Source organism: Rhinatrema bivittatum, chromosome 19 (assembly GCF_901001135.1).
Source record: "Rhinatrema bivittatum chromosome 19, aRhiBiv1.1, whole genome shotgun sequence".
NCBI classification, from domain to species: domain Eukaryota; kingdom Metazoa; phylum Chordata; class Amphibia; order Gymnophiona; family Rhinatrematidae; genus Rhinatrema; species Rhinatrema bivittatum.
In genome coordinates this window covers 28529991-28556212 of record NC_042633.1, presented here as the reverse complement: position 1 = coordinate 28556212, position 26222 = coordinate 28529991, and the positions used below count along the sequence as shown (strand labels likewise).

General features: G+C 47.3%; 1 protein-coding gene and 1 pseudogene across 3 annotated transcripts in view; both read right to left on the bottom strand.

The window, feature by feature from the left end:
• LOC115080183 (zinc finger protein 665-like) overlaps positions 1 to 12912 on the bottom strand; it is a 29522-nt gene extending 16610 nt beyond the window's left edge. The window contains exons 1-6 of one of the 3 annotated variants that reach the window (XM_029584295.1): positions 12625 to 12912; positions 9500 to 9626; positions 7394 to 7507; positions 7135 to 7236; positions 6592 to 6699; positions 439 to 846 (exon numbers count right to left, since the gene is read on the bottom strand). In XM_029584295.1, the coding sequence (XP_029440155.1) occupies positions 439 to 846; positions 6592 to 6699; positions 7135 to 7236; positions 7394 to 7507; positions 9500 to 9626; positions 12625 to 12648 (883 nt within the window). In that variant the 5' untranslated portion in view covers positions 12649 to 12912. Of the gene's footprint in view, positions 1 to 438; positions 847 to 6591; positions 6700 to 7134; positions 7237 to 7393; positions 7508 to 9499; positions 9627 to 12005; positions 12106 to 12624 lie in introns of those variants that run through there. The other 2 variants (XM_029584294.1, XM_029584296.1) reach the window with 2 other exon arrangements.
• A 3705-nt stretch (positions 12913 to 16617) lies between these two features.
• LOC115080190 overlaps positions 16618 to 26222 on the bottom strand; it is a 34778-nt pseudogene continuing 25173 nt past the window's right edge.

The window sequence follows — 26222 nt, the reverse complement described above, 5'->3', positions numbered from 1 at the left end:
GACTAAAACATTTATCACAGTCAGGGCATTTAAATGGTTTTTCTCCAGAATGGATCATTGCATGTTTAGTCAGGTTGCCTTTCCAAGTAAAAGTTTTTTCACATTCAGAACATTTAAATGGTTTCTCCCCCGTGTGTCCTGCCTGATGAAATTTAAGCCGTGATCTGTATCTAAAACATTTTTTACATTCGTTGCATTTAAACGGCTCTTCTCCTTTGTGAAGCCTATTTTTTCCTGTGACTTTTGACTTTCTTGTATACTTTTCGCCACTTTCAGTAAATTGAAGTGAACTTTCTCCTAAGTGACTATTTAAATGCTCTTCCAGCTCTGCTCTGCATGGAAAGCATTGCTCACACTGGGTGCAGTTTAATGGTTTACTTGGCCCCTGAAGGTTTCTATGTGGTAAAAGGTTTGTGCTCCTAGAGGTTCTTTTCTCACCTTCAGAATATGCACCTTTTTTCTCACTTCTATAACAGTGTTGACCATATGTTTGATTTGGTTTTTCTGTGAACTTGCTCTCACATTCAATCATTCCTTGGTGCTCAATAAAATACGAGTTTGTGGTGAAGCTTTCCCACGTATCAGCACTTTGAAATGGTCTCTCTCCTTCACTGAGACTCTGAGATTGTGCAAGCTTTGAGCAGGGTATGGAGTTTCTCTCATGTTGAATACATCTGTTGGGTCTCTTTCCTCTTTGGGCTCTCTCTTCCACCTTGGGTAGTGTTGCTTTACTGATACCTCCTTCACAATCAGCTGAATGATCGGGGCTGTCTCTGGGTGTCCATTTCTCCCTCTGTTGCTCATCACATGTTTTCTGCCTCTCATTACTGTTCCTGAATCCATCATCTGTGGGATAAAAATGAGAGTATGAGCATTACTTTTACAGCTATGGAGAAGGAAATATACTGCTCTGAGATGATTCTATGAAGGTCTTTGATTGGCTATGGGGCAATTTTCAAACCAAGGGTAGTACCTCGAGTACTTTTCCTTTGAAAATTGCCCCGAGGTAAAATACCCTCAGAGATAGGAAAATTGGTTCTGCTAATTTTCTTTTCTGAATACCACAGATCAGTCCAGACAAGTGGGTTTTGCATCCCTATCAGAAGATGGCGGAAGAGAAGAAAAAATACTTTTCAGGCACCTGCAGTCCCTCAGTATTGACCTGTACCCAAGCCAAGATCTTCACTCTGATAATCAACACCCCCCCTCCCCTAAACTAGGGCGAGCAGAGAAAAGCCAGTTGGAGCCCCATATACAAGAGGGAAATGAAATCCTTCAACACATATACAAAACATCTAAAGAACGCCATAATCAGTGTACAGCACAACAAAGGTCTTTCATACTCTAAGGGGACGGGGCTTCTGGACTGATCTGGGGTATTCCAAGAATGAAAATTAGCAGGTAAGAACCAATTTTCCTTTACTGTTCATACCCCAGATCAGGCCAGACAAGCGGGATGCACCCAAGCTCCCCTACACTGGGCGGGCAAGCGAAAGACCCGCACGTTACACACTTTCCCCAAACATGGCCTCCTCGGGCCCCTGAACATCCAATTGGTAGTGTTTGACAAAAATGTGCAGGGAAGACCATGTCGCCGCCCGATAAGATTTCCCGCGGTGATACCAGTTGACACTCCACCCAGGAGGTTGCCTGCGCCCTAGTAGGATGTGCCTGCAACCCCTCTGGAACCATTCGACACTTACAGAGAGAAGCCAAAAAGATTGTTGCCTTCAACCAGTGAGCAATGGCGGCTTTAGAAGTCTTATTTCCCTTCTTTGCTCCACTGAACAAGAAAAAACACATGATCTGACTGCCAAAACTTATTAGTGACCTTAAGATAATGCAACGGCATCCAGTGAACATCCAATAAGTGGAGCTCCTTGGCCTGCGGCGTATTTACCCCCAGGTGAGGGAAGACCGGAAGTTCCACAGTCTGGTTGAAATGGAAAGAAGAGACGACCTTCGGCAAAAAGGAAGGGACTGTACGCAACAAAACCCCAATGTCCGTAATTCGCAGTAAAGGCTCGAAGCTCTGAAATCCACCTAGCTGAACAGACCACTACCAAGATGATGATCTTCAGGGTGAAATCCTTCAAAGACACCCGTCTTAACAGCTCAAAAGGGGAACCACATAGAATCCGAAAGTACCAGATTAAGGTTCCACGATGGACACAACGCAAATGTTTCGCTCCCTTAAGAAAACAAATGACATCTGGATGGGACGCCAAGGGCATCCCTCGTAACTTGCCTCAAAAAGACACCCCAAGGCTGCTACCTGTACTCGCAGCAAGTGATAAGACAACCCCTTTGCCAAGCCCCTCTGCAAAGAGGCCAAGACCTGAGAAATGTCCACTCATAAGGGCTCTAGGCCTTCCTTCACACACCATGATTCAAACACTTTCCACACATGGATATATGCCAAAGAGGTAGCCGGTCTCCTAGCCTGAAGCAAAGTGGCAATTACAGACTCCGAGTACTCTTTTAAGCACAAATCGCTGCTTTTCAAAAGCCAAGCCGCGAGACACAAGCAATCTGCCTGATCCGAAAAGATGGGTCCTTGTCGCAGCAACCCCTGCAGATGAGCCAATCGGATGGGACCATTTATCGCTAGATGAACCAGGTCCGCAAACCACGATCAGCCGACCGAGTTGCAACCACTCGTCCTATGAGGGGCCATGGGGGGAAACACGTACAGAAGAAGCCTTGTTGGCCAAGGCTGGACTAGAATGTTGATCTCCTTGGAACTGAAAGCGAGCCCCTTCACTAACTCTTCCACTAGCTCCCATTCTCCGGGATTAGCACATGCTGGCTGAGAAAGTCTGCCTGAACGTTCTCCACCCCAGCCACGTTTGGTGCTGCTCCACCCAGCAAATAAAGCTCCTGGGCCTCCTGAGACACCACGAGGCTCCTGGTCACCACTCAATTGCACAATTGTGGAAGAAAGGAAAGCAAACGCTTTGTGAACCACCCTTGTTTCCAAATGGAAGGCAGACCAGGAAGCTTCCCGGTTATGGTTACTTTTATTTACAGCCCACGGCAGCTTACAAAACCACATACACAATAGAAACAAGACAGCTACCGCATACATAGATGGTTTGCCCACCGTTGGATTCGAACTCAAAGACGCCTCTGCAAAAAGAACATAATTCCCCACTGCTTTTGAAACCCGGCTCTTGTCAGGATTTGGGGAGAATAACACAAGCACCCACATGAGATAAGTTGTTTGTTAATTTTATTTGCAAAAAATAAAAGAAAAATGGTGCAACGATAGGACCCATGATTATATGTAAAGCAATGAAGGTCGAAGACCGGGCGTGCTTAATATGATGGTCCAATAGAGACTTATAAAACACATGTATTAGTAAAAATAAAAGAAAAATGGTGCGACGATAGGACCCATGATTATATGTAAAGCAATGAAGGTCGAAGACCGGGCGTGCTTAATATGATGGTCCAATAGAGACTTATAAAACACATGTATTAGTAGGAACATTTTGAACGTTGGCTGCGCGCTGCCCACCGTTGTGCCAGTTAAAATAAAATATAAGAACATCCCTAAAACTTAAATAGCTAGACCGCAAATATAAAACTTCATGACATATGTCAGAAACATCAATAAAATCATTGCACTTTATTACAAGTTGAGGGGAAAAAAATAGTCATCAACACAATGATAAGAAAATGATTAAAGTCATAGTGATAACTTCTCAGTAATTAGCAGACAGCATAACGATAAGCTTGTTCAAAAAGCAGAGTTTTGAAATGGCATCGATCTCAGCTCTGTCAATACGTTCATTCCATATATCAGGGGAAGCAACTGAAAAAGATCTTGAACGAGTCTTGGACAAATGTGCTGCACATACTGAAGGTCCTTCAAGAATACCTTTTTCTGAGGTGTGCAGAGTTCTTTTAGGATTGTATAGTTTGAGCAGGTCCTGAGTCCAAGGGATCGATGGTCCATTGAAGCAGTCTGAATGCCAACAGGGCTCTTAAATTTGATTCTGCATTGTATGTGGAGCCAGTGAAGGTCTGACAGAACTGGCATGATATGCTCTTCAATCAGAAGCTCTGATATAAGGCGAGTGGCAGCATTCTCAAGGAGCTGCATTGACTGCAGAGTAGTGGCCGTGGCTGGCAGTCCCAAATACAATGCCTTACAATTATCTAAAAGTGGAGTTATTAAAGCCTGAACAACTGATTGCCGACCACCGACCCTGTGCTCTTTGCCCCTGGCAGATGACCCCAGCCTTTCAGAATGGTATCGGTGGTTACTACCACCCAGTCTGGGATTTCCAATTCCACGCCCAGCTCCAAATTGGCCCAAGAAAGCCACCAGGAGAGACTGGACCTGGATTCCCCTCGCAGTGGTAGCCAAAGATGGACTTCCTCCATCTTCTAAAGAGGTTGCATGTGTGTGAATGCCCAGGGAACTAGATCAAGTGTAGATGCCACAGAACCCAGGACCTGCACATAGTCCCAGGCTCTGGGTAGTGGAAGACGCAATAACCTGCGGACCTGTGCCTGCAACTTCAACACTCTCTCCTCCATGAGAAACACCCTGCCTAGCTCGGTATCGAAGTAGGCTCCCAGGTATTCCAGTGATTGGGTCAGAACCAAGATGCGCGTCTCTCAATTTACTACCCAGCCCAGAGTCTGCAACATTTGCATGACTCGTTCACCTGAGCACTGACCAAGCTCCTTCAGCTTCACCCGAATGGGCCAATCGTCTAGATAGGGATGCACCAAAATGCCTTCCCTCCGAAGCGCTGTGGCCACGTGGTGAACGTATGAAGCGCTGTTGCGAGACCAAACAGAAGTGCGTGAAATTGGAAATTCTCTCCCAGCACCGCAACGTGAAGGAATATGTTGTCCCGGTGTAGTCATCTGAGGGAGAGCCGAGCCTCCCAGACTCCTATAGACAGTTCCACTCTGCAGTACTCTCGGGTCCAGTTAGGGAAGAAGACCAAGGCTGCTCCGGTGAGTCTCCCTAGTCCACAGATCAGGAGCTCTATTTACAGACTTGAGCTTAAACTTAAGTCCACGAGTCGTAGGGAAACATTTAAAAAAAGAGACTCTACGCTCAAAATACCTTTAGAAGGCTTGTTGAATTGTAGCACAACTCACTCCTACTCCCCACCATCGTGCTTTCAGGCAACAGTCTTCCCAGTCCTCACACACAAAGCCAAGAGAAATACAGTCAAAGCATCCTACTCTCAGTCCACGTCCATCTCCGTCTGGTTTCTGAGCAATCCAATTCCATGTCTTCTTCCTCCTCCGTGTGGCTGGTTGGCAATTTAATCTCACCAACGTCCCAGTGTACTCCCTCCTCTCTCCTCAGGGACTCATCTGTGTGCATCCAACGTCCCCAGGGTCACAACTCCCGGTGAGTGGCCAGCACTTTCTCCCCCTTCCCCATCGGCGTCGCTGAGAAAGAGACTGGGAAATGTAGGTTTCCCATCTATCTCTCCGAGGCCTTTGTTGTCTGGGTTTGCTTCTGGCTCTCCCTGGAGTTATCCAGTCCGGGTTTTCCCTGGTGGGGAAGCAGGACGCCTCGTCACAATGCAGATACACGTCCGCGAGGTTGAGGGAAGCCAAGAACTCCCCTTTGAGGATGGCCACAATAATTGAGTGCAGGGTCTCCATCTGGAAACTTGGAATCCTCAGAGCCGCATTTACCTTCTTGAGATCTAGAATGGGCCGCGAGTTACCTTCCTTCTTCGGAACCATGAAGTAGATGGAACACCTTCCTTTGCCCCACTCCCCTGAGGGTATGGGGACTATTGCCTCCAGGTGCCGCAGCCAATCTTGCGTGGCACGAACTGCCTCTCGTTTGCCACTGGAGATGCCTCCTCCTCTCCCTCTGCTAATGGGGGTGGGGAGGGCTTCAACTTACTTTCCTTCCTCCCGCTGCTGACTGTATTTGGGGGAGGGGAGGAGGAGGGAGTTACCGTCCCTCCTATCCCACCTCCTATGGCTTCCAGTATCTGCCAAGCCACAGACATCCTTCCTGCTGCTACCTGTGGGGCTCATCCTGACTCCCTCCCTCAATTGCCACTAAGAAGCCACTAAGAAGCATCACATCTCCTGTCCTCCGACTGCTTCCAGCGGATGCAATCCTGCCCCCAGGTGAATGGTGCACAGAAAGCAAAACCACGTGCAGCTGGGACAGAGGACGGGGACATGGCTGAGGCAGCAGCCAGGGAGGTCTGGAAATACTCACAGCCAGCAGGTAATGACTAAAGAGTAGGGGAAGGGGTGGAGAGGCAGGGGAAGGCAGGGAAAAATGGGGTGAGAGAGACAGAGTAAAAGACTGGAGAAGGAAGAGAAGGGAGGAAGGCTGAAGTGAAATGGTGGAGGAGGATGAGAGAGAGAAAGGGAGAAGGAATGAAAGGAAAAAAAAAAAAAGGGAGACCTGAAAATGAAAGACAAAAAGAAGCTATAATGGAATTAGAACAAGCAAATTATGCAGAAAACAAAGATTAGAAGTCAGGGGCATTGCTTATAACGCCTCATTCTCCCCAGGCCTGGTCCTTAAGAGGCAGCTTTCTTGTAAGATTGACCCATCACCAGCTTTAATCCCAGTTACATCACCTGATTCATGCAGCTCCTCACATGCGCCCGTGAAGCTCAGATTTCCCATATCCACACATTCCTCTTGTTTAAATCGGATTAAAATGTCAGGTTTGACATTGGGGGAGCCTGTTATGGGGAAAGATGGTTACAAAAGGTTTACAAAGGTTCCTCCAGCACCTGTACTATCAATGCAAGTGAGCTCAGAATTCTGCTGCACCAGTGTACACCTAAAAGAAGAAGGGCGCTGCTGTGCTGATCACCATCACAAAGCCATTCTAGCAGTATCCTAATTGTTATTAATATTTATATTCCATCTTTCTTAATTTACCATCAACACGAACAACAAACTCAGGCAAAATGCACAGGTAGATAACAATACTCCAGGATGAAGGGCCTCGCCAGGCCAGCACCTCCCCACCCCGCCAGACTAACTTATCCAAAGAAGCGAAACAGACATGGGAATGTGAGCAAGGATGACAGCCTCTTGTCTCTTAAGTGCTGAATTCCTAAGTGGCTCCGGCTGACCTTAGTGAAGGCATCCAGGAGGAGTCGGATACTCGCCTGTTACAGGAGGGGGAATCTCTGATTCAGGAGGGTCCATGAAGGGCAGATCTTCCTCTTGTTTAACACTCAGTGAGAACACAGACGTTACGATGGGAAGGCCTGGGATGAGAAAACAAACCTGGCTAGAAGGAGTCACCCAGGACCTGCTAATGTTATATTAGGAACGGGATTTTAGGTCTCCAAATGTTTGATGTTACTGACCCACCTCCTGTGATGTGAAAATGCAGAGCCCTTTAAATGCAGAACATTTACTTACTAATGGGGGGGTCCTTCATGGTTTCTTTTCCCTCCTGCTCACAGCGTTGAGGGAAATATTTCTCCTCTTCCTTTTTAATCTTGAATATAACATCAGAATTAACAATTGAATAACCTGCCAATAAAAACAGAAAACACTTTTGTGTGGCCTGGAAGTTCCTCCGTTCTCCTTCCTTCTAGCTCACTCAGAACCAGTGCTGGCATTCTGGCACCAGGAGCGAGGATATTTCCTATTTATCTCCCACCTTTCCTAGTCTGCTCATGACAGCAATGGACCTGCGACTGAGAGCCAGGCACCGGGGTAGGAACATTCTCAGAAATCTTGGGTGCCAACCAAAATATTTGTAGCTCTTCCCTCCCATTGCCTAGGATTTTTGCTTTTACATGTTTTTTTTGTTTTCAATATATATATTTTTTTAATTTTGTATTTTTCCACCATTTTGAACATTTTTTTTTTTGGCTTGCTCAGTTTTGCTTTTTATTCCCTCCAGGGTTTTTCCCTTTCCTCTTTCAGCAGGCCCAGACGCTGTACAGCTGAAGCAGCTCCTGTCAGGCTTGGGATGATGTCACGCACAAGGCCCCAGATTTTAGGTGCTTAAGTGACCTGGCGCTTTGGATATTTCCAGCCTTACTGAAATATGGTACATAATAAGAACATAAGACTTGTCCTACTGGGTCAGAATGAGGGTCCATCAAGCCCTGCATCCTGTTTCCAACAGAGGCCAATCCAGGCCACAAGTACCCATGTTCCATGCTACTAATAGTAGTGGCTATTCCCCAAGTCAACTTGAGTAAAGCAGTGACGGCAAATAAAGACCCAATAGTCCAGTCAGCCAACAAGTTATTTAGTAACTGCTGCTCAGTAAAGGTTAGCTCCATGCAGTAATCTTACTTTTCTTCATTTCCATCTTCCAGCCATGGAGGTGTCCTCTGCGTTTACCGCCCGCCCTTTTGAATTTCGTTACTGTTCTGGTCTTCTTCACCTCGTCTGGGAGGGCGTGCCATGCCTCCACCTTTCGCTGATGAACTATTTCCTGATATTGTTCCCGAGTCTGCCCCTTTGAAGTTTCAAATCAGGACCCCTAGTTCTACAGCTTCCTTTCCATTTGCCCGTCACGGACATTTTTCCCCAAAGTATTTTTCTAAACTAGGGGCAGGAGGAGGAGTGTTGGGTTTTGGAATTCTTCCCATTGCTTTATCCCCACCATTTACGGGGAAAGGCAGCTTAGGGTTTATAAACCCTGGGAGCATGCCAAGTGGGTTAGTGGGCTGGAGAGCTAGAGATTCCCCCAGGATCTCAAGCAGGTTGGAGTCGAGGAGGATCTCTGGATCTTAAGCCAGTGGAGTTTGAAAAAGAAACATTTGGGGATTCATCCAGAGTCTCTGCCAAGGAGGAGAAGTGTTGACTTGTTGAATATTTTCTCTCGGACGTTATCTAAAGGGAAAGGTTACCCCTTTTTCCTTCTCGAAGAGCCCAAGCATCTCCAATGCAAGGGTGAAGAGATTTTCAAGGCACTTGTTGACGTTTCGGAGGAGGGAGAACCCCATTTTGCTATTTTTCCAGGACTTGGGGATTCATTCTTCTCCCTCCGTTTGGCGGATGTTGGAGTTACACTCTAGGATATCTTTCCTCAGGACGAAGGTGCAAAAGCAGGAATGGGTGTGATTAGAAGAAGGATGGACAGAGAAACCATTTGCTTTCGGGTGATTATTGGATGGCTGCTGATTCGACTTGGTTCCTCTTTTTTTACGTTACAGTGAAGACTATCTTGTTTTTGAATGCCAGCTGCGGACTCCAGTGTTTTTCTGTGAGTGCACCCAATGTAGACTTACTAGAGGGTGGATGGACCCTTTTGTGACTCCTGGGTTCTCCCTGTGGTGTTTTTCGGCTTCCCTGCTCTTATTTTTCACTATCTGACAGCTCCTGGAAATATCTGATCTAGAGTGGTTACTGAGATAGAATCTTCCTCCCCATTCAGACTTGAACCTGGAACCATAGCACCCCTAGTTGAGGATAAATGACTGAAATGGGGACCCACTACACATTAAAAAAAAGATTTGATATTACTCATCCTGCAATGTAGGTGATAGAAAAAGGCAGATTTACCTCTTGACATCAGGAAGCTGTGAATCTCCTTGATGACCTTCTTGTACAGCTCCTTCTGCCATTCTCCCAGAATGCCCCACTCCACTTCCAAGAAATAAGCAGCGACGTCGCTGAATGTGACCGATGCCTGGAACAGCAAACAGGACACCCTCAGCCCCTGTCCCTCCAGCTTCATATAACGTGGCCACCAGGGTTAGCAGCTGGCTGGGCCTATAGCACATTCCACCAAGTCCTCCTGTGAATGATGTAGCAGCAGGAGGAGAGCAGCACGTCAAGCCACGTCTGTCCCCTCCGGCTGCCTGGGCCCAACCAGTGCTTTGAGCCATGTCTTTATGATCACATTTTCAGATAACACAAAAGCATTCAAAGCAGTTAAAGCACGGGCTGACTGTGAAGAACTGCAGGAGGATCTTGTGAAGACTGGGGAACTGGACATCCAAATGGCAGGTGAACATTAATGTGGACAAGGGCGAAATGATGCACGTACGGAACAAAAAAAAAAAATTCTTTATCATGGGGGGGAAATTATTTTAATAGCCCATATAAATTAAACAGCAAATAGGAGCATAATTTACACCAGCTGTCAAAGCTGAGTTTAAACAAAAGGTTTGGACAATTGTCCAGAGGACAGGTCCATCAACATTTATTAACCAAACAGACTTCAGGATCACCGCCTCATACTAACAGGAATGAGCACTAGGACAATGGATCTTCCAAAGTGGATCCGTTGGGTCCTTTCAAGTGACCCAGACTGGCCAATTCAAGGGAGAAGATGCTGGGCTTGATGGCCCACCGGCACGTCTTATGTTCTCATGGCACTATGGTTTCCCATGCAGTCAAACCACAAGTCTGGCCCGGGCAGCAGGACGAAGCAGATGTGGCATGCTACTGCATGTGACGGGGTGGGATACAGGATCAGCCTGAGGGAGGAGGAAACAGAAAGGATCAGCCTGAGGGAGGGAAACAGAGAGGAGGAGGATGGAGAGCAGATAGACTGAGGGAAAGGAAGCGAGAGAGGGGAGAGAAGAGATGGGGAAGGGAGGAGGCGGAGAGTTCTGGGAATGGGTGACAGAGAACAGGAAAATGGGGAGGGGTTAGCTGGGGAAGGCGAGAAAGTTTGGCTGGAAAGGCTGCAGGAGAGGAAATCCACAGGCCGAGGCAATGAGACGGGCGTTACAACGGGCACGTGAATCGCGCGTCCGTTTGCCTCCCGCACGCACAGCCACGTCTCCTGGGTGCCCATTGCAATATTTAAATGAGCTGCTGCGGTAAAAAGCATGCGCTAGGGAAGAATTCTGTGTCCCCTGGCGCTCAAATGCATCGGGCGCCCACAACTGCACCGGGCACTCAATACGAGCATCCATTTTATGCCCACTTCAGAAGAGCAAGGGGCGAAATCGGCCTGGAGCGGGTCTAGTGTGCGTCCAGAATTTTGGGTTTTTTTCCATCATGCCATTACATTCTCCCTTTAGCAGTAGATTTAAGCATCGCAACCATACCATTAGGAGGAACCACAGAGGACGGTATTTTTAAAAATTCCTCCTGAGCCCGTGACTCGCGGATTGACTTAACGCCAGCTCTGGGGCTGGGGTCAAATTTGCCGCGTTGAAAAGTGCGCGTAGGGCGCCCAGCGATTTCCTGCATCAGGGGGTAATAGCTGATAGCCTCATCTACACAGAATTTGCATGCGATGGCCGCTATTGGCTATGTACTTGATTGGGCGCGCGTTTTGGATGTGCTAATCTCCTGATCGCATCGGGTGCCAGTCTAGCGCGACCAAAATGCAGGTCCAACTGCAGTAAAGTGCGCTAGGCTGGGCGCAATTTACTGCGTCGGCCCCTCAGGGGGTGAAACCGGGAGACAGAAGACTGAGGGACTGGTGGGAGTTAAAACTGCACAGGGAATCCAATAGGAAAGAGAAGAAGAGCTGAAGGAATAGCACAGGGGTGGAGTTAGGGATGAGAAAGGAAAGTAATTCATCCAAACGTGATGCAGAATTGCCAGGGAATTTCCAAACCCTTGGCACAGCACTCACCCTTGATCCAGCACAAGAAAACGGAGAGGTTGCTATTCAATAAGCCAGCAAGCAGCAAATGAATTCAGGTAAATGCTACACGCGTAACTTTTCACGGCTATCGAGCAAAACTTACCCAGTCTAACGGATAAGTTAGGGCAGCTTTCCCCATCAGACCTAGCTCCCTGGTTAAAGTTTAGCCCTGCTGCTGACACACACCCGGCAACACCTTTTTGTCTGCATACATTTTGTGGGTGTTCGGTGGGGGGAGAGAGATTTTCAAGTCTCACCTTTTGTCCAGGTAGCTCCAAATGTTACCCGGACTAATATCCATCAACCTCTGAGGGTTCTGATTATAGGATAAAGAGAAGACTGCTCTTTTGAAGAGCTTTGCACTGTGCTGTGCAGAAGGAAGATTAGAAGAGCTCAAGAAAATATTCTCCTTTAAGTGCGGGTGTCCTGTATACAGGGGGAGAGAGAAGAATCTCTTACCGGATCAGAGAGCAGGGCAGACATTTCCCTCTGAATTCTGCAGCTGCGGGGAGGGATTCAGGCTGGAGATTTCCCTGTTCCAGCTTAGAGGCTGAGAAAGATGAATAGGAGAGGAGGGGGTGCAGCTGATTCCTGGGGGTGTCAGATAAAGTCTGCTGATCTCAGGGGGAGCAGAACTCAAACCTTCCCCTGTAGGTAAAGATCTTTGCCCTGTGCTGTGAGGAGGGGAGGCTGCAGGAGCTGCACAGGAAAGGTTTCCCTTTAAGTGCGGGTGTCCTGTATACAGGGGGAGAGAGAAGGATCTCTTACCGGATCAGAGAGCAGGGCAGACATTTCCCTCTGAATTCTGCAGCTGCGGGGAGGGATTCAGGCTGGAGATTTCCCTGTTCCAGCTCAGAGGCTGAGAAAGATGAATAGGAGAGGAGGGGGTGCAGCTGATTCCTGGGGGTCTCAGATAAAGTCTGCTGATCTCAGGGGGAGCAGAACTCAAACCTTCCCTTGTAGGTAAAGATCTTTGCCCTGTGCTGTGAGGAGGGGAGGCTGCAGGAGCTGCACAGGGAAAGGTTTCCCTTTAAGTGTGGGTGTCCTGTATACAGGGGGAGAAAGAAGAATCTCTTACCGGATCAGAGAGCAGGGCAGACATTTCCCTCTGAATTCTGCAGCTGCGGGGAGGGATTCAGGCTGGAGATTTCCCTGTTCCTGCTCAGAGGCTGAGAAAGCTGACTAGGAGAGGAGGGGGTGCTGCTGATTCCTGAGGGTCTCCGATAATCTCCCTCCTCTCCGTGGATCAGAGACTAAGGCATGCAGGGATTTCCACTCCCAGGAAGGAGTGGGTTTCTGCTTTGCTTCGGATGCTTTGCTGCCCTTGCAAGCAGCTAGAGGAAGGGAAAGCAGCAGAGCACTTGTGCTGAGCATGCGCCAAGCTCCCTAGCTGAGGCCTTGCCACTTTCCCCCAGTGCATGCTGGGTAGATTCCAGATAGCCACAGGAGGAACGAGTCAGGGACCTGCTTTAATCCTGTTGCATCTAGGGACTTGAAGTTTTTGGGGTTTTTTTTAGGTATATCAATAACTAGGGACCTTCATTTTCAGTTTTTATTTTATTTTTCTGGAAATTTCACTGTTATAACAAAAAATAAATATATCAGTGGAAATATGGCCATACTACCACAATCAGCACTTACTTATAAAAACACAGTAGAGATAAGCAAATAACCTATTCAGGAGTAACTATCTGTCATAGAGTGTGAGTCCTTGACTGGAGCATGGTCAACATAGCCAAGCAGGCAAACCCATTAGACCCACACTAATAGCAGGTGGACTTGCTCTGAATGGGACAAGGGCTTAGGCTTCACCCGGATCAGCCTCTTCCCCTGCAAGTTGAGCCCTTGGCTTCTGAGGCCGGCAGGACTCAGGCAAGAGTTCCAGAAAATGGCAAGCAGTCAGAGTCATGGTCCAGGCAGAGATCAGGCAGCATCAACATCCAAGCAAAGGTCAGGCACCAGAGAGCAACCTGGAGGGCAGATAGGAACAGGACTGGGGCAAAGGCAGAGCAGGCTGGCACAAGGCACCAGACGCCAAGCACAGCAGGGGACCTGTTGCTGAGGGGCTGGGTGGTGGAGCTGAGCTTATATACCAGAGCTGGGATGACATCATCAGTCAGCGGCCACCGGAAGTGCTGGCTGCATGGACTATCAAAGGGCCACAGGAAGTGGAGATGGTTTCAACCCGACCCTAGGATGCAGCCTGCTGCAGGAAGCCATGCTGGGCGGGTCTGGCAGTACGGGACATTACATTGTCATGAGGTTTGGAGTAAAATGAAAAAGTCTGGCATATCAAGGGATCCAGAACAGTTCTCCCATTCTGGATGGCACTGGATCTGGTACCGTGCCCTTCTAGACTTCATGCGGGCAGGATGTTACCACCTCCAAAATCTTGGCGCATTCGGCCATCGCCTAGTTTGCTTAATGGAAGCACCGAGCCTGCTGGTCCCACTGAGATGGGGGTGGATTAGAAGGGGAAGGCAGGAGCAGCAGGAACGCGGGTCATCTCTCTCCTGAGGAAACTAAAAAATCATGGCAGTGCTGGCACCAGGGGAGGGCAAGGGGGTAGGTTCCCCAGCCATTAGGGCTAAGGAGGCCATCATCAGCAAGGCTGCATTTACTTATGGGCACAGCAGGGGTCCCACTGCATAAGCACCCAGGGCTCTGCCCAGTGACTGCATTGATCAGCGAGCTGAAGCTCAGGCAGCAGGGAACAGCCCTCCGCGGAGTCTGCTTCCTGCTTCAGCCCCTCCCTTACCATGCAGCCTGCAAGGACAAGGAGAGGGGGGAGGGGGCCAGCCTGAATCACAGCACAGGGTGAAGCACCCCTATTTACAGGGGACAGGAAGGGAGGGAGGTGAAGCTTGAGTGGGGAGCAGAACAAAGAAATCCGTTTTTGCCTGCATATTTCCAATCCTGTATCTGGTGAGGGTCTCCATGTTCAGCCGGGCCAGCCATTTCACGGATTACCTTTCACCACTATAGAAGGAATTTCTGTCATTTGATAAACTTTGCTATTTCTTGCAGGTTTTTGTTTTTTTTTTGCATAAGGCTGAAGGATACGTCAGGGCTGCCATAGGGCCTGTGAGTGCGTGCTGGCTCACAGGCCCCGTGCTGGTTTTATTTCAGGTTTCTGCAGATATTGCCATGGCACAAAGGTCTACAGTGCTGCAGCCTGAGGAGCGTAGGAGAGCAGGGGACGGGGGAAGAGTGGAGCCAGAGAAGGGAGGTTGGGGGAGACAGGGGGCTGCTGCTTTATTTATTTATTTAAAAACTCTTCTATACCGTCGTTAAGTTAATTCACCATCACAACGGTTTACAGAAAGGCACTGTAAGAAAAACCTATAATTGGCATAGATTACAAATTACACCAATTTCTATTGCTTCTACTGAGCAAGGAGTTGGTGAGGGGGAGGACTGATGCTGTTGGGCAGAGGGTGGAGAGAAGGAACTACTGGGCAGGGGTTTGAGGAGAGGGATCGTCTCTTGCTGAGCAGGTGGGTGGAAGAGGGGCTGTTGGGTAGGGGGTGAGGAGGGAAGCTGCTAGGCAAGAGATAAGTGGTAAAGAGGGGGTGGAAGTGGAGGATACAGGGCAATGAATGGGTAGGGAGTGCAGGAATGGAAAGTGGGCTTCTGGGCTAGAGGGGAAAGCCAGGGAGCGCTGTGCCAGAGCAGCCACTGGTAAGGTGGGGGAGGGGGAAGGGTTAATTCTGAATATTTGCCCCAGGCACAGATAAAGTTAGTCCCTGCCGTGTCGTAGGAGGCAATGTCTTATTGTGGATTGGTAACTGCCCCAGGGAGCTGCACTGGGGACTGGTGCTGTTTAACTCATACATTAAGAAGCTGGAAAAAGGAGCAATGGGTAAAGTGAGCACATTGGGGATGAGAACAGGTTTTTGCAAACTTGTCAAAAGATGTGAGGAACTGCTGAAGGACCGTGGGAGCCGGGCATCTAAATAGCAGAAGAAATGTAATGCGATCAAGGGCAAAGTGATGCACGCAGGGAGAAATCAGCCCACCTCGAGGTTCACCATGCTGTGGTTTGTATTAGGAGTCGCCACTCTGACAGGGAGCTTGGAGTCACTGCGCACAGTCCCTTGACACCCAGAAAAAGCAAATCGGCTGTTAGGAATGATTTGGAAAGGGGAGGAGAATAAAATAGGACCTCTCGGCGTGCCTCTGGGCAGATCCATGAGGTGGCTGCATCTTGAGTATTTTGTTCCGTTATCGTTGCCCAATATACAGATAATGGCACTGGAATGGCTCCCTTGTGAACAGCTTAGGGCTCTTGGTCTTGGAAAATCGATGTGATAGAGGCTTATTCAATCGTGTGTGGCAGAGAACATGTAAACCGAGAACAGATATTTACTCCTGCCGACAGCATTAGGACCAGGGGATCCTCCAGGAAACAAGCTAGCTGCTGTTTTAAAACACATTTTTCAGTCCATATACAAATTCTGGAATTTGCTGCCAGATAATGTGGTCAAGGGTAGTTTTATAGCCAAGCTGAAAAAAAGGTCTGGACCAGTTTCTGGCGGATGGGTTCATCCAGACAAGAGTTGGGTATCTGCACTTCCTAACGTCTGGGAAGGAAGAGCAGGGATCTGATGGGTGATCTGGACTGGCCACTGGCAGTTGCTAGTCTGACTCAGCATGGCACGTCTTATGTTCTTATGATGCAGATCTGAAGACTCCAGTGGGGTGGGCTGACTTAGGTCCAAGGACTCTGGCTGATGGCAACACCGCCTCTTTGGCGCAGGCTGATGTGGGCCCAATGGCTCCAGGGGATCCAATACGCCAAGCCGAGGACGCCCCAGGCGACACGCGCTGTATAATAACGTCATCTCTTTTCTGAGTGGTACCCACAAAGGGCAGGGACCGGGGAGGTCGCCCTGATTTGCCCCTCCTCCTCCTTTAAGGACAGCCCTGGTTACAGGCTCTAACCCAAAGCAGAGCCTGCCATATTGTTCTGGACTGTGTCAATTTTGAACCAGAGAGAGTCAAGGTTTCTGTGTTAGGCCACTGACACATAGATATAAGCTTATTGCTATAAAAAAGAAATGAATACTGCTATGGTAGTAATCTATTTTATTATGGTTAACACAAAATTGGAAATGTCACTCATTTGGAAATCTCCTCGCTCACGGAGCGCGAGGGGGACTGGGGCTGATGACTCTTCGACCCCTTAGCTCGGAAGTCTCGGATTCGGACAGTGCCACAGTTGTAACCAGGACAGAAGAAAGCCCGGAGTGTCCCCCTGAAGGTATCGGTGAAGGTGAAGAGATGAGATTTAGTTTCTGCATCGTAAAAGGAGACCTTTCCCATGTCGTAGTCCAGGAGAATGCCCACGGCCTGGGGTCGCTCGCTCAGACGCAGCCGGGTCACAGGGGAGGTGAGGGCCCGGTACTCATCTCCGTACCTGAGTCTCACCACCCAGTATCCCTCCCCCGGCGACAATGTGATGCGTCCCCTCCTGCTCACGGAGTCTTTACACAAGCCCAGCTCCCAGTCCGTCTTGTCTCCCACCTCCACCTCCCAGTAATGTCTCCCCGAGGTGAAGCCCTCGCCCCCCAGCACGCAGAGAGAATAATCAAATCTCTGGGCAGTGTCGGGCACATCTTGCTTTGTGTCGCCGCATCGGACGCTTTTTCGATCCTCGGACAGGACGAGCCACGGATGAGCAGTCTCAGGATCCAGAGTCACATCCGCTGCAGAGGGGGAGACACATTAATAAACATGAGCAGAGACTTCTCATTGGCCCCTCACCCACCTGCCTCTAACCCTCATTGGCTGCTTCCTCAGTCACTCACTTATTCCATGAAAGGAGTTCTACTATTGGCCATTACTCGCTGCCAGGGCTCAGCCATACCTGGGATCCTATTATCCATCTGCTCCTTCAGATGCGCCTCATTTGATTGCTTCCCCCTTATCCCATTTCTGAATGAGGTAAGGAAAGGGAAACTTTAATTGGTTAATTCGATCCCAGGCTTCCCATAACACACAACCCTATTGGCCACCTGTGTCCCCACAAAGTCGGTAGGGACTTTGTCTTCTCAGTAGAGGGTGGAAGGACACGTGTGCATGAGGAGAATCTAACTCACTATTTCTCTTTCAACTGAAACCACCTGCAAAATAATGGCACTAAAGAAAGTGCCTTATTAATCAAACCATTCCACATGGGACTTCGGTTTCATCCAGAGCAGAGAGCTTTATACATTCTAATTATTTTATGCACACTCACTGCACGGTGACAAGAGCGTACAAAGCTCAGGCTGTGTTCTTCCACAATCAACGGCCATCATTAAAACGTTAAACCTCATACTGAAAGAAGAACACAGCCTGAGCTTTCAAGCCGGTCACTCTGCAGTGTCAGAGAATAAAAAGGATTTACAAAGCAATGTAAGCCGATCATTCTTGAAATGTATTATCGGGATCGCACAAAAACGTATCTCGACAGAGCAGTCACTCCTGGACAGCACATGCTCCCTTTACTTCCCCCCCCCCACTACTATGCCATGGTATGTAAAAGAAAGAAATCCATTTGGAGACACGGACAGCAGAGAAACCGATCCCAACCACTGCCTGTAGATGTCTGTATTGTGGGACGACAGCGAGAATACCTAAAGCAAGAGTCGACAGGTCACACCGGTGGACAGCGATGCTCGCACAACTAATCAGCTTTAATTACCTGCATGTTTGCAATATTCCATCCACAGCTCTGAATTAAAACAAAAAGAAAGAAAGAAACAGTGATCAAAGGTCACATAAGAGAGGCAACTAGCATTCTTTGCATTGGCTTTCACCACTGGACTTTGCAGCTATTTTCAAAAGACTTTCATTTTGAAACCCGACCTGCACGCAAAGCACCTGTGGACATTTTGCACCCGATTTTGGGCAGATGGACTTTCTCTGGAAAAAGATCATGCAGTGCGGTCGACGAAATGCCCACCCAGTGGAAACCGCAGCACGCGCGCGGGTTACTGTCCGAATCCTGCCCCCGCAGGAAGGCCTCTGCTCCGGGTGGAACACCGTGCGCTCAGGTTTGCCTAGAGCAGCGTCATTTGGGGGCGGCGGCAGAATCCTGCCAGCGAAGTTCTGTGCCAGCCCTAATGCCGCCAAAGAAGGGAATGCCATGCTGGAGCTGCCCACCAATAGGTAGGTTAGGGAAGGGGAGCTGCAATGCCAAAGGTTCACCTAGGGGGGCAACTACTCGGGCAATGACCCCGACTGTGCTTACTTTTCGCAGGGCTGAGGGTCAGCAATTTTCGCAGGCAGCCAACTTTCACTTTTTACTGGACCAACTGCTTTGAGACGGTTTCTCAGAAAGGTATTAAAAAAAAAACCTATTTAACTGTAAGTAAAAGGTCACAAGTCCTGTGGATTGTGCTTCTTTGTACGTAAGAAAAGGTAACAAATAGAGAAATGTTAGAGAATCCAGATGCTAAAAATGTCCATCAGTAAACTTATAACATTTCCCCTGTTACAAAGCCAAAGCTGGACACTTTTTGGGAGTCTAAATGCAACCATAATTAGATATTTACCAAAGGCACCAGTCTCTCATACTTCTGAAGATCACAACTTTACGCACAGTTCTCAGAGGGAAAGTCTGAGCATCTCCCAAGGATCCCAGCACACGTTTGGGGGGTGAGCAATTTTCAGAAACCCCTTTTATCCAGGTAGATGGCTTTTGAAAATTGTCCAACTATGGATTCTTCCAGGATTGTTCTGGGAAGGCGGGGTGAGGTCATCATGATTGGTGAGATTATTTATCTAAATCTCAGGGGGAGGGGACAGGCGGTCTAGGGCCTGAAATTGAATCGGGGGAGAGGGGCACAAGGCTGCAGATTCACCAAGGGTGCCTAATACCCTTGCAATGGCCCTAGGTACAAGCTGTTTTGTTTCAAAAAATGTATATTCCGTTTAAACAGAGCGGCTGCCCTAAGCGGGTTCCAGAGGACAAATATTTTACAGGCCCACAAGAAACATAGCACAGAATTAATCCAATTGCAGCACAATCCATATTTATTTCCAAAAAGTCATTCTCCCTGAAACTTTGCACTTCCTTTTCATGTGCGCATAGTGTAACTTAACCTGCAGGGAAAAATCTCCCCTAAATGCAGGCAAAAGTGCCTATGTTATGGAGTATGCATACTTTTACCCCCAGTGAGGTAATTCAGCCTGAGGATGTGGTGAAAGCTGTTAGTAAAGCTGCGTTTAAAAAGGTTTGGACAAGTGCCTGGAGGAAAAGTCCATGAACAATTATTAAGGTGGAGTTGCAGAAATCCATGGTTATCCCTGGGATAAGCAGCTTGGAATCTAACTCTAGGGATCCTGCCAGATACCTATGACCTGGCTTGGCCTCTGTTGGAAACAGGATACAGGATACTGGGCTTGATGGACCTTTGGTCTGACCCACCATAGCAAGTCTTAAGTTCTTAACTTTTTTTACGTGACTAGATTGCTTTGAAAATTGTCCTCTTAAAATGTTTTTCAGACGGAAGGAGACAGTATCCAGCTGACAAGCAAGCTTTTTTTTTTTTTTTTTAGAATAAACCCCTTATCATGGCCAACAGGAAGGGCAAGCCAAGGACCTACCTGAAGGATGACAGCCCAAAGCTGTGGGTTGTGGGGCTGACGGTTGGCTCTTTGCTGCGGCCGTCTGGGCTTGGACCCGGGCCTTGGATGGTTGAGGGAGACGCTGCGGCACTTCCCGGCTCACTGCTTGGGCTGGAGGAGCCGCCCCACCTTGAGTCTCTCTCCCCGGCTGGGTTTTCGAGAGCTGGCGCTCTTTCGTCGACGTCCGATTTGGAGAAGGCAGCGGGCCATGTTTCCTTGGAACCGGCTGTGCTGTAGGATTTAGACTCTTTACAACGGGGCTCACTATAATATCCTTCTGGTGAATTATCGGGGCATTCAGAGATGAAGTCTGAGGTGACTCTGCAAGAGAGACAGACAGTAATTCTGGAAGTTAGGCCAAGCCTTTCGTTTAAACTTAAATCGTTTGGAAACTGCGTTTTCCGATTTAAAAACTCTTGTTTCTACTCAAGGAACCCTGGTGCTTCAAAGCTCCAGAAGAAGTACAAAAGATTTTCAAAGCTCTTCACATGCATAAAACGCTTTTTTATTCCCCCAAATTTTTCTTTATTAACTCCCATCAGTTAATTAATACATCAAAAGATTCCTAATTATATCCTTCCTCCCCCTGCCTAGAACATTAAACTACCCTTTCCACTGTGCCGGCATTTCTCCATCTCTTAAAAAGGAAATTATTCAAACCTGGAGCAAACCACGGGTTACCATGGCTTGAGAGAGACGGTGAGAGTGCCTAACTATGTTTAACTTTAACACACAACAGATTCCAAGCTTTTCTGGCTGCAGCTACCAAGATGTTTTTCTTTACATCTTCTGGTAAAATCCAGTTCTGCCATATGAAGGATATTATCCAAACACAAAGGATATGCCCAGTCTTGTAAAAATGTAGGAGGGGAGTAATCAGAAGTCTCATAGAGCCAGTCATGTTGAAAACTGGGTTTTATGCTCCTGAATGGCTGTACTTACATGGACATGCAGTCCGAAACACGGCCCCGTGTCGGGTGACCAGAGTTGTCGGTATTACATAGCAGGAAGTTTGTAGCTGATCGACCATCAAGAATCGGTCATTTGGAGTATTGATACATATCAAGAAAGTTAAGTACTCTATCAAATTAATTTTAATTGCTGCATATTATAAAAAGAATTGAAAAAAAGTGCTATTGCCGGATTCACTATTTAGTGACCTATGATTAAGTATAAGAAGAACATAAGAACATGCCATACTGGGTCAGACCAAGGGTCCATCAAGCCCAGCATCCTGTTTCCAACAGTGGCCAATCCAGGCCATAAGAACCTGGCAAGTACCCAAAAACTAAGTCTATTCCATGTTACTGCTGCAATTAATAGCAGTGGCTATTTTCTAAGTCAACTTAATTAATAGCAGGTAATGGATTTCTCCAAGAACTTATCCAATCCTCTTTTAAACACAGCTACACTAACTGCACTAACCACATCCTCTATAAGAACATAAGGCTGAGTCTAAAAGCGCGAGCTAATACGATGATGCCTATTATGATGGTCATTCTACCAAATGTAAAAGTTTGTTGGCATTAGAGCGAGAGCGTCTAAAAACTGAAAATACACAGATGATTGTTGGTGTATTTCTTTGTATTTATAATATCTACCAAGGGATCTGAAGAAATCTAGTTTCATTTTCTGGTTGTCTTGTTAGTTGTACTTACATGGACCCAGGTTCAGCTTGTATAAAAGTGCATGTGCAACTCTGTTTTCACATAAACCGCAGTGGGGATGGAGTTGGCTTTTATGCGCCTATGGAGCTTACTACTCTTAAAACACGAAGGGATGGAGGGGGAAACCTGCATGGAGCGGAGGTCATTATCCTAAGCAACTTGCTGGGCAGAGTGGGTCTTTATCTGCTGTCATTTCCTATGTAACTTTTCAATTTTCTAAAACGTACAGGTGTAAACTACATTGCACGAGTGACACCTTACAAAGTGCAGGTGCAACTTTGTGCAATGTAATCTGCCTGTGTACTTGGCCTGAATACATTCAAAGCAAATCTAAGCACATAAGTTGGCTTTTAAGATAACCTCCATCCTGGCTGTTTGAAAATCTTCCCCTCTTAAAGGATAGTTTTTAAATGAGTTGCACGTGTAAATGAAACCTACTATCCTAACTATTTTAAAAGTGCACTTACACTTGTCTAATAACTTATGGACAATACAATAGCAGAGTTTGCAGCAATTTTCAAAAGCCCACTTACACGGGTAAAACCCAATTGGAAGCTTGTAAATGCTTTCTAAAATCAGGCCCTTAAAGGCTGAATCACTGAAACATGTTAATTTAACTCTAATCACAGATAGCACCATAATTAGAACGAAAGTCAAATCCACGGAAAGCTCTGGAGCACAGACATTTTAAGAGCATTGTTTCTTTCCAGTTGCTGGGCAGAACAGTTTATAAAACCCATCTACCCGGGTAAGAGGGCCTTGTGAGAACCGTTCGCCCTGCGGGCGTGCTCTTCCCACAATGTGCGTTACAGTCACTTGCATTTTCCTAGGGGTGTTCCTGGAGGTAGGGATAAGCCAGGGGAGGCAACATCATGTAGTTTTGTATTTCACAGGACAAGTTTTGTAATATTTAGAATTTAGCGAAATATAAGAGAAAGTGAGAGAATAAAAAATAAAAGTTCCTGGGAAGAGAAGGACGTCAAGGAGAACAAGCAGAGAAATGGGGAGAAAGCCAAGAAAGATCTGCATGGACAGATTATATCCCTGCATCTGATAAACTTCATATTCTGCCTGCTAATGATCTCATACAAATAAAGAGAACCAAAACAAGAGAGAATGAGTCTTCTTTACCTCCAAATTTTGTTATCAGTTTCTTCAGTTGCTGAGGGTAGCTCAGTTGGAAACCCATTTTCAGGTCAGTAGAAACAGCATTTGGTTCTGGAAACTCCATGTTCTGATACCTACAGGTAAGAGAGTCACTGGGATTATTCTGGGAGATGTTCCCCCCCAGGAGCTAGAGATGGGACAGGTGGAGGGAGTGAGATGCACCCAAGGCCCCTGCTCTCCAGTGGCAACTCGGAGGAAGATTCTGTGGCTAGAATGAGACATTTCAGTGGTGCTTCTGTAGAATATTTGTATAAATGTGAAGGTGTAACCCCCATGCCCAGCCACGCTCCAAGCCAATTCCTTAGCAACAGGTCCTCCTGCTTCTGCAGGGTGTTGCCACCTTGCTGTCTGTTCTTGCCTCATCTTGCCTTGTGCTTCCCTTTGTCGTGCCTTACTGTCTCTTTCCTTTGGCTCTGTGTCCCTTGCCCTGCTTGTCTCTGTCGTATCCTGGTTCCCTGTCATTGTCTTGTCTATCTGTCTCTGCCCGACTTCGGGTTTGGACCCTAGCCTCAGACCCCGACTACGCCTTTGGACTGCCACCTGCCTTGACCACAGCTTGGACCTCGACGCTGCCTGATCTCCGCCTGCCCCAATGGCTGCCTGGACCTTGACACTGCTTGCTCGCTGTCCACCCTGACCTCGGCCTGCTACTCGACATCTCCTGCCCGCTCAATAACAGGACCACTGTCGAAGCCCTGCTGGTCCCTGGGGCTCAACCTGTGGAGAACGGGGCTGGTGTAGTTGAAGGCCTAGACCCAGTCCTTGTAAAAGCGAGTTCACCTGCTGTCGGCATGGCCCAGCGGGGGTTTGCCTGCTAGGCTGCATCAACCACATCACAGCCCAAGGGCTCACATCCGTGAGAAATAAAGCTTATGCAAGAACCACAGCTACAAGTATGGCAGGTCTGTGGATGTCTCTCTCCTATGACCCCTTAGGGTGCAAGGACCGCTATCTCATACAGAGGAAGGGGGCAGTCAGAACAGAGCCCTACCTGCTCAGGGTGTCCTTCACATCCTAGAGGAGAAATGAGAGAGAGATTATTTCTAATTACATCGCACGGATTATGAGCAGCCACTCACCGCTTCAACCAGAGTTTGCTATGGGGTCAGGCACTGGGAGGAATAAGGAGAGAGGCTAGTTTTGACGGGGTTTCTTATAAGAACTTCCCTGGGAGATGCCAGACAGAATGAGGATCTTTTTACTTCAAAAGATGGAGCTGTTGGTCAGTGCTGATGTAGCAGCACCAGGGACTGACTAGGACATTAGAGTTCAGTTTTTATTCCCCATTCCTCATCCTATCCAGTCTGTTCTCACTGCATGTGAATTAGTACAGCTAAATTCTGAGCTTCATAAGCACCGGCAGGCTCACTTAACTTTCAAAACGTACTGAATACAAATAGAAAACAGAGAAACTGGAAAGAACTAAACTGTTGCACCTGTAATGAGTCCTTCTAAGAATATTTTGCTTGAATTAGTGTGAAAAGCAAAAGCTTTTCTGGAAGACAGAGGATGCGAGTGGGGAAGCAGTCGTAGAGCTTGTGGGTAAAATGAAGAAATTGTCCCCACAGAACAACAAGTTCCTCATAACATCCTGGGTACTGTAGAGGTAACCGGTTGGGGGTAAAGATTACATCCGGAGTCAGGACACGGAAAACACAGAGAGGTCCATGTTCAGAAGCATTTAGCCGGATATCTCAGAAGTTATCCAGCTAAATGAATACTCGGGCACTTAACAGGCTAAATTCTCGGTGATCTGTAATGTCTGAGGCTACAAAATAAATACAGCTCTGGACTAATCATTTCTATGGTGGGTGGATGAATAGAAAGCTCCAAAGATGTGATCGGACTGCAGATGACTTCCTCATAACTTGGGAAGACCTATAACCCCTGCTGACAGCCAATTTAGGCATATACCACTCAGCCTTTGAAAATATACCCATGTGTGTGTGTACGTGTATCTATATAATGTTCTACTACAGCTTTGCCATTTTTTCCCCCAATGTGTTTTACCATGTACATTATTTTGCTTTAAGTATTTCTTAAGTATCCATCAGTTCTCACGCAGATGTATAACCTCCTCAGAAACGTCTCCGGAGATCTCACCATCAGTAACTCCGCGGCGGGCTGCTGACTCTTCTGCTCTATCTCGGAGATCAGCTGCATGATGGCGGAGCTCTGCTCTTCTAGCTGGGCCACATTTTCCCTGATTCTCTGCAGAATCTTCTTCTCTTTCTCCTCCAGCCTGGAGAGAAGTTTCCACTTCTCCTTATTCAGAAGCTGGTGCAACTCCTCAAAGTCGGACACAATCTTCTGTCTCTTGATCTCGGTCGCACCCTGGATTAAATCAAAGGAGAGGTAAATCTCAGTAACTCTGTAGGGGTTTTGCGCCATCACATCAAATTGTGATAGAATTTCCTAATTGTAAAAAAAAAAATTCATACTAACTTGCATAAGGATGCAATTCTGCTTTCTAACAGTTGTGATCATTTTTTTTAGATTCTACATTAGCCTTAGGTTGGGAATAAGTTATCCATTCTCCTTCCCACAACCTTGAACATACATTCGACTTGGTATTTTTGAGAAATAGTTGGTCAATCTCTGCCCTTTTCTCTTATTCGTGGACAGATTCCCTGGTCTGACCACCATTTGATTTATACGATGGTGGGTATCTCTTGCAGGAATATTCATTCCAGAGCTAACTCCCGCATGGGAATTAGCGGAGGTTATACTGAGATAGACCAATTACAAGAGTTGCGGCTTCCTGAGCTTAATGACCTCGCTATCCTGGATGTTGATTTGGCTGTCACTGGATGGAACATGACATTGTAAACTGCGCTTGACCAAATAACTCCTGGGAAAAGTATTGTCACCCACAGGAGCTAAACGTCAGCTCAACTGAGCCGAACACTGATGGCGCAAGACTAAATTGCCTGAGGATGCAGTTGGGTTTTTTTTTTCACGTAAATTAAAGGAGTATAATATTATGGCCGACAACTTATTTTTCATCCCATATCTGTGCTGCTCCCATTCAGCCGCATGAATCATTCCAGATTGTTAGATCTTTGCCTTCTCTGTGATAACTGTAGTACATTCAGTTGAAAAACACGTGGCACTTACTCGATTTTTCAACAGTAAGGGTTGCCCAGCTTTCAGCAACATTTTGCCCAATGAGTCCATGAGCTGCTTGGCTGACCATTCTTTCCAATCCCCAAAGTGGGACACCTTT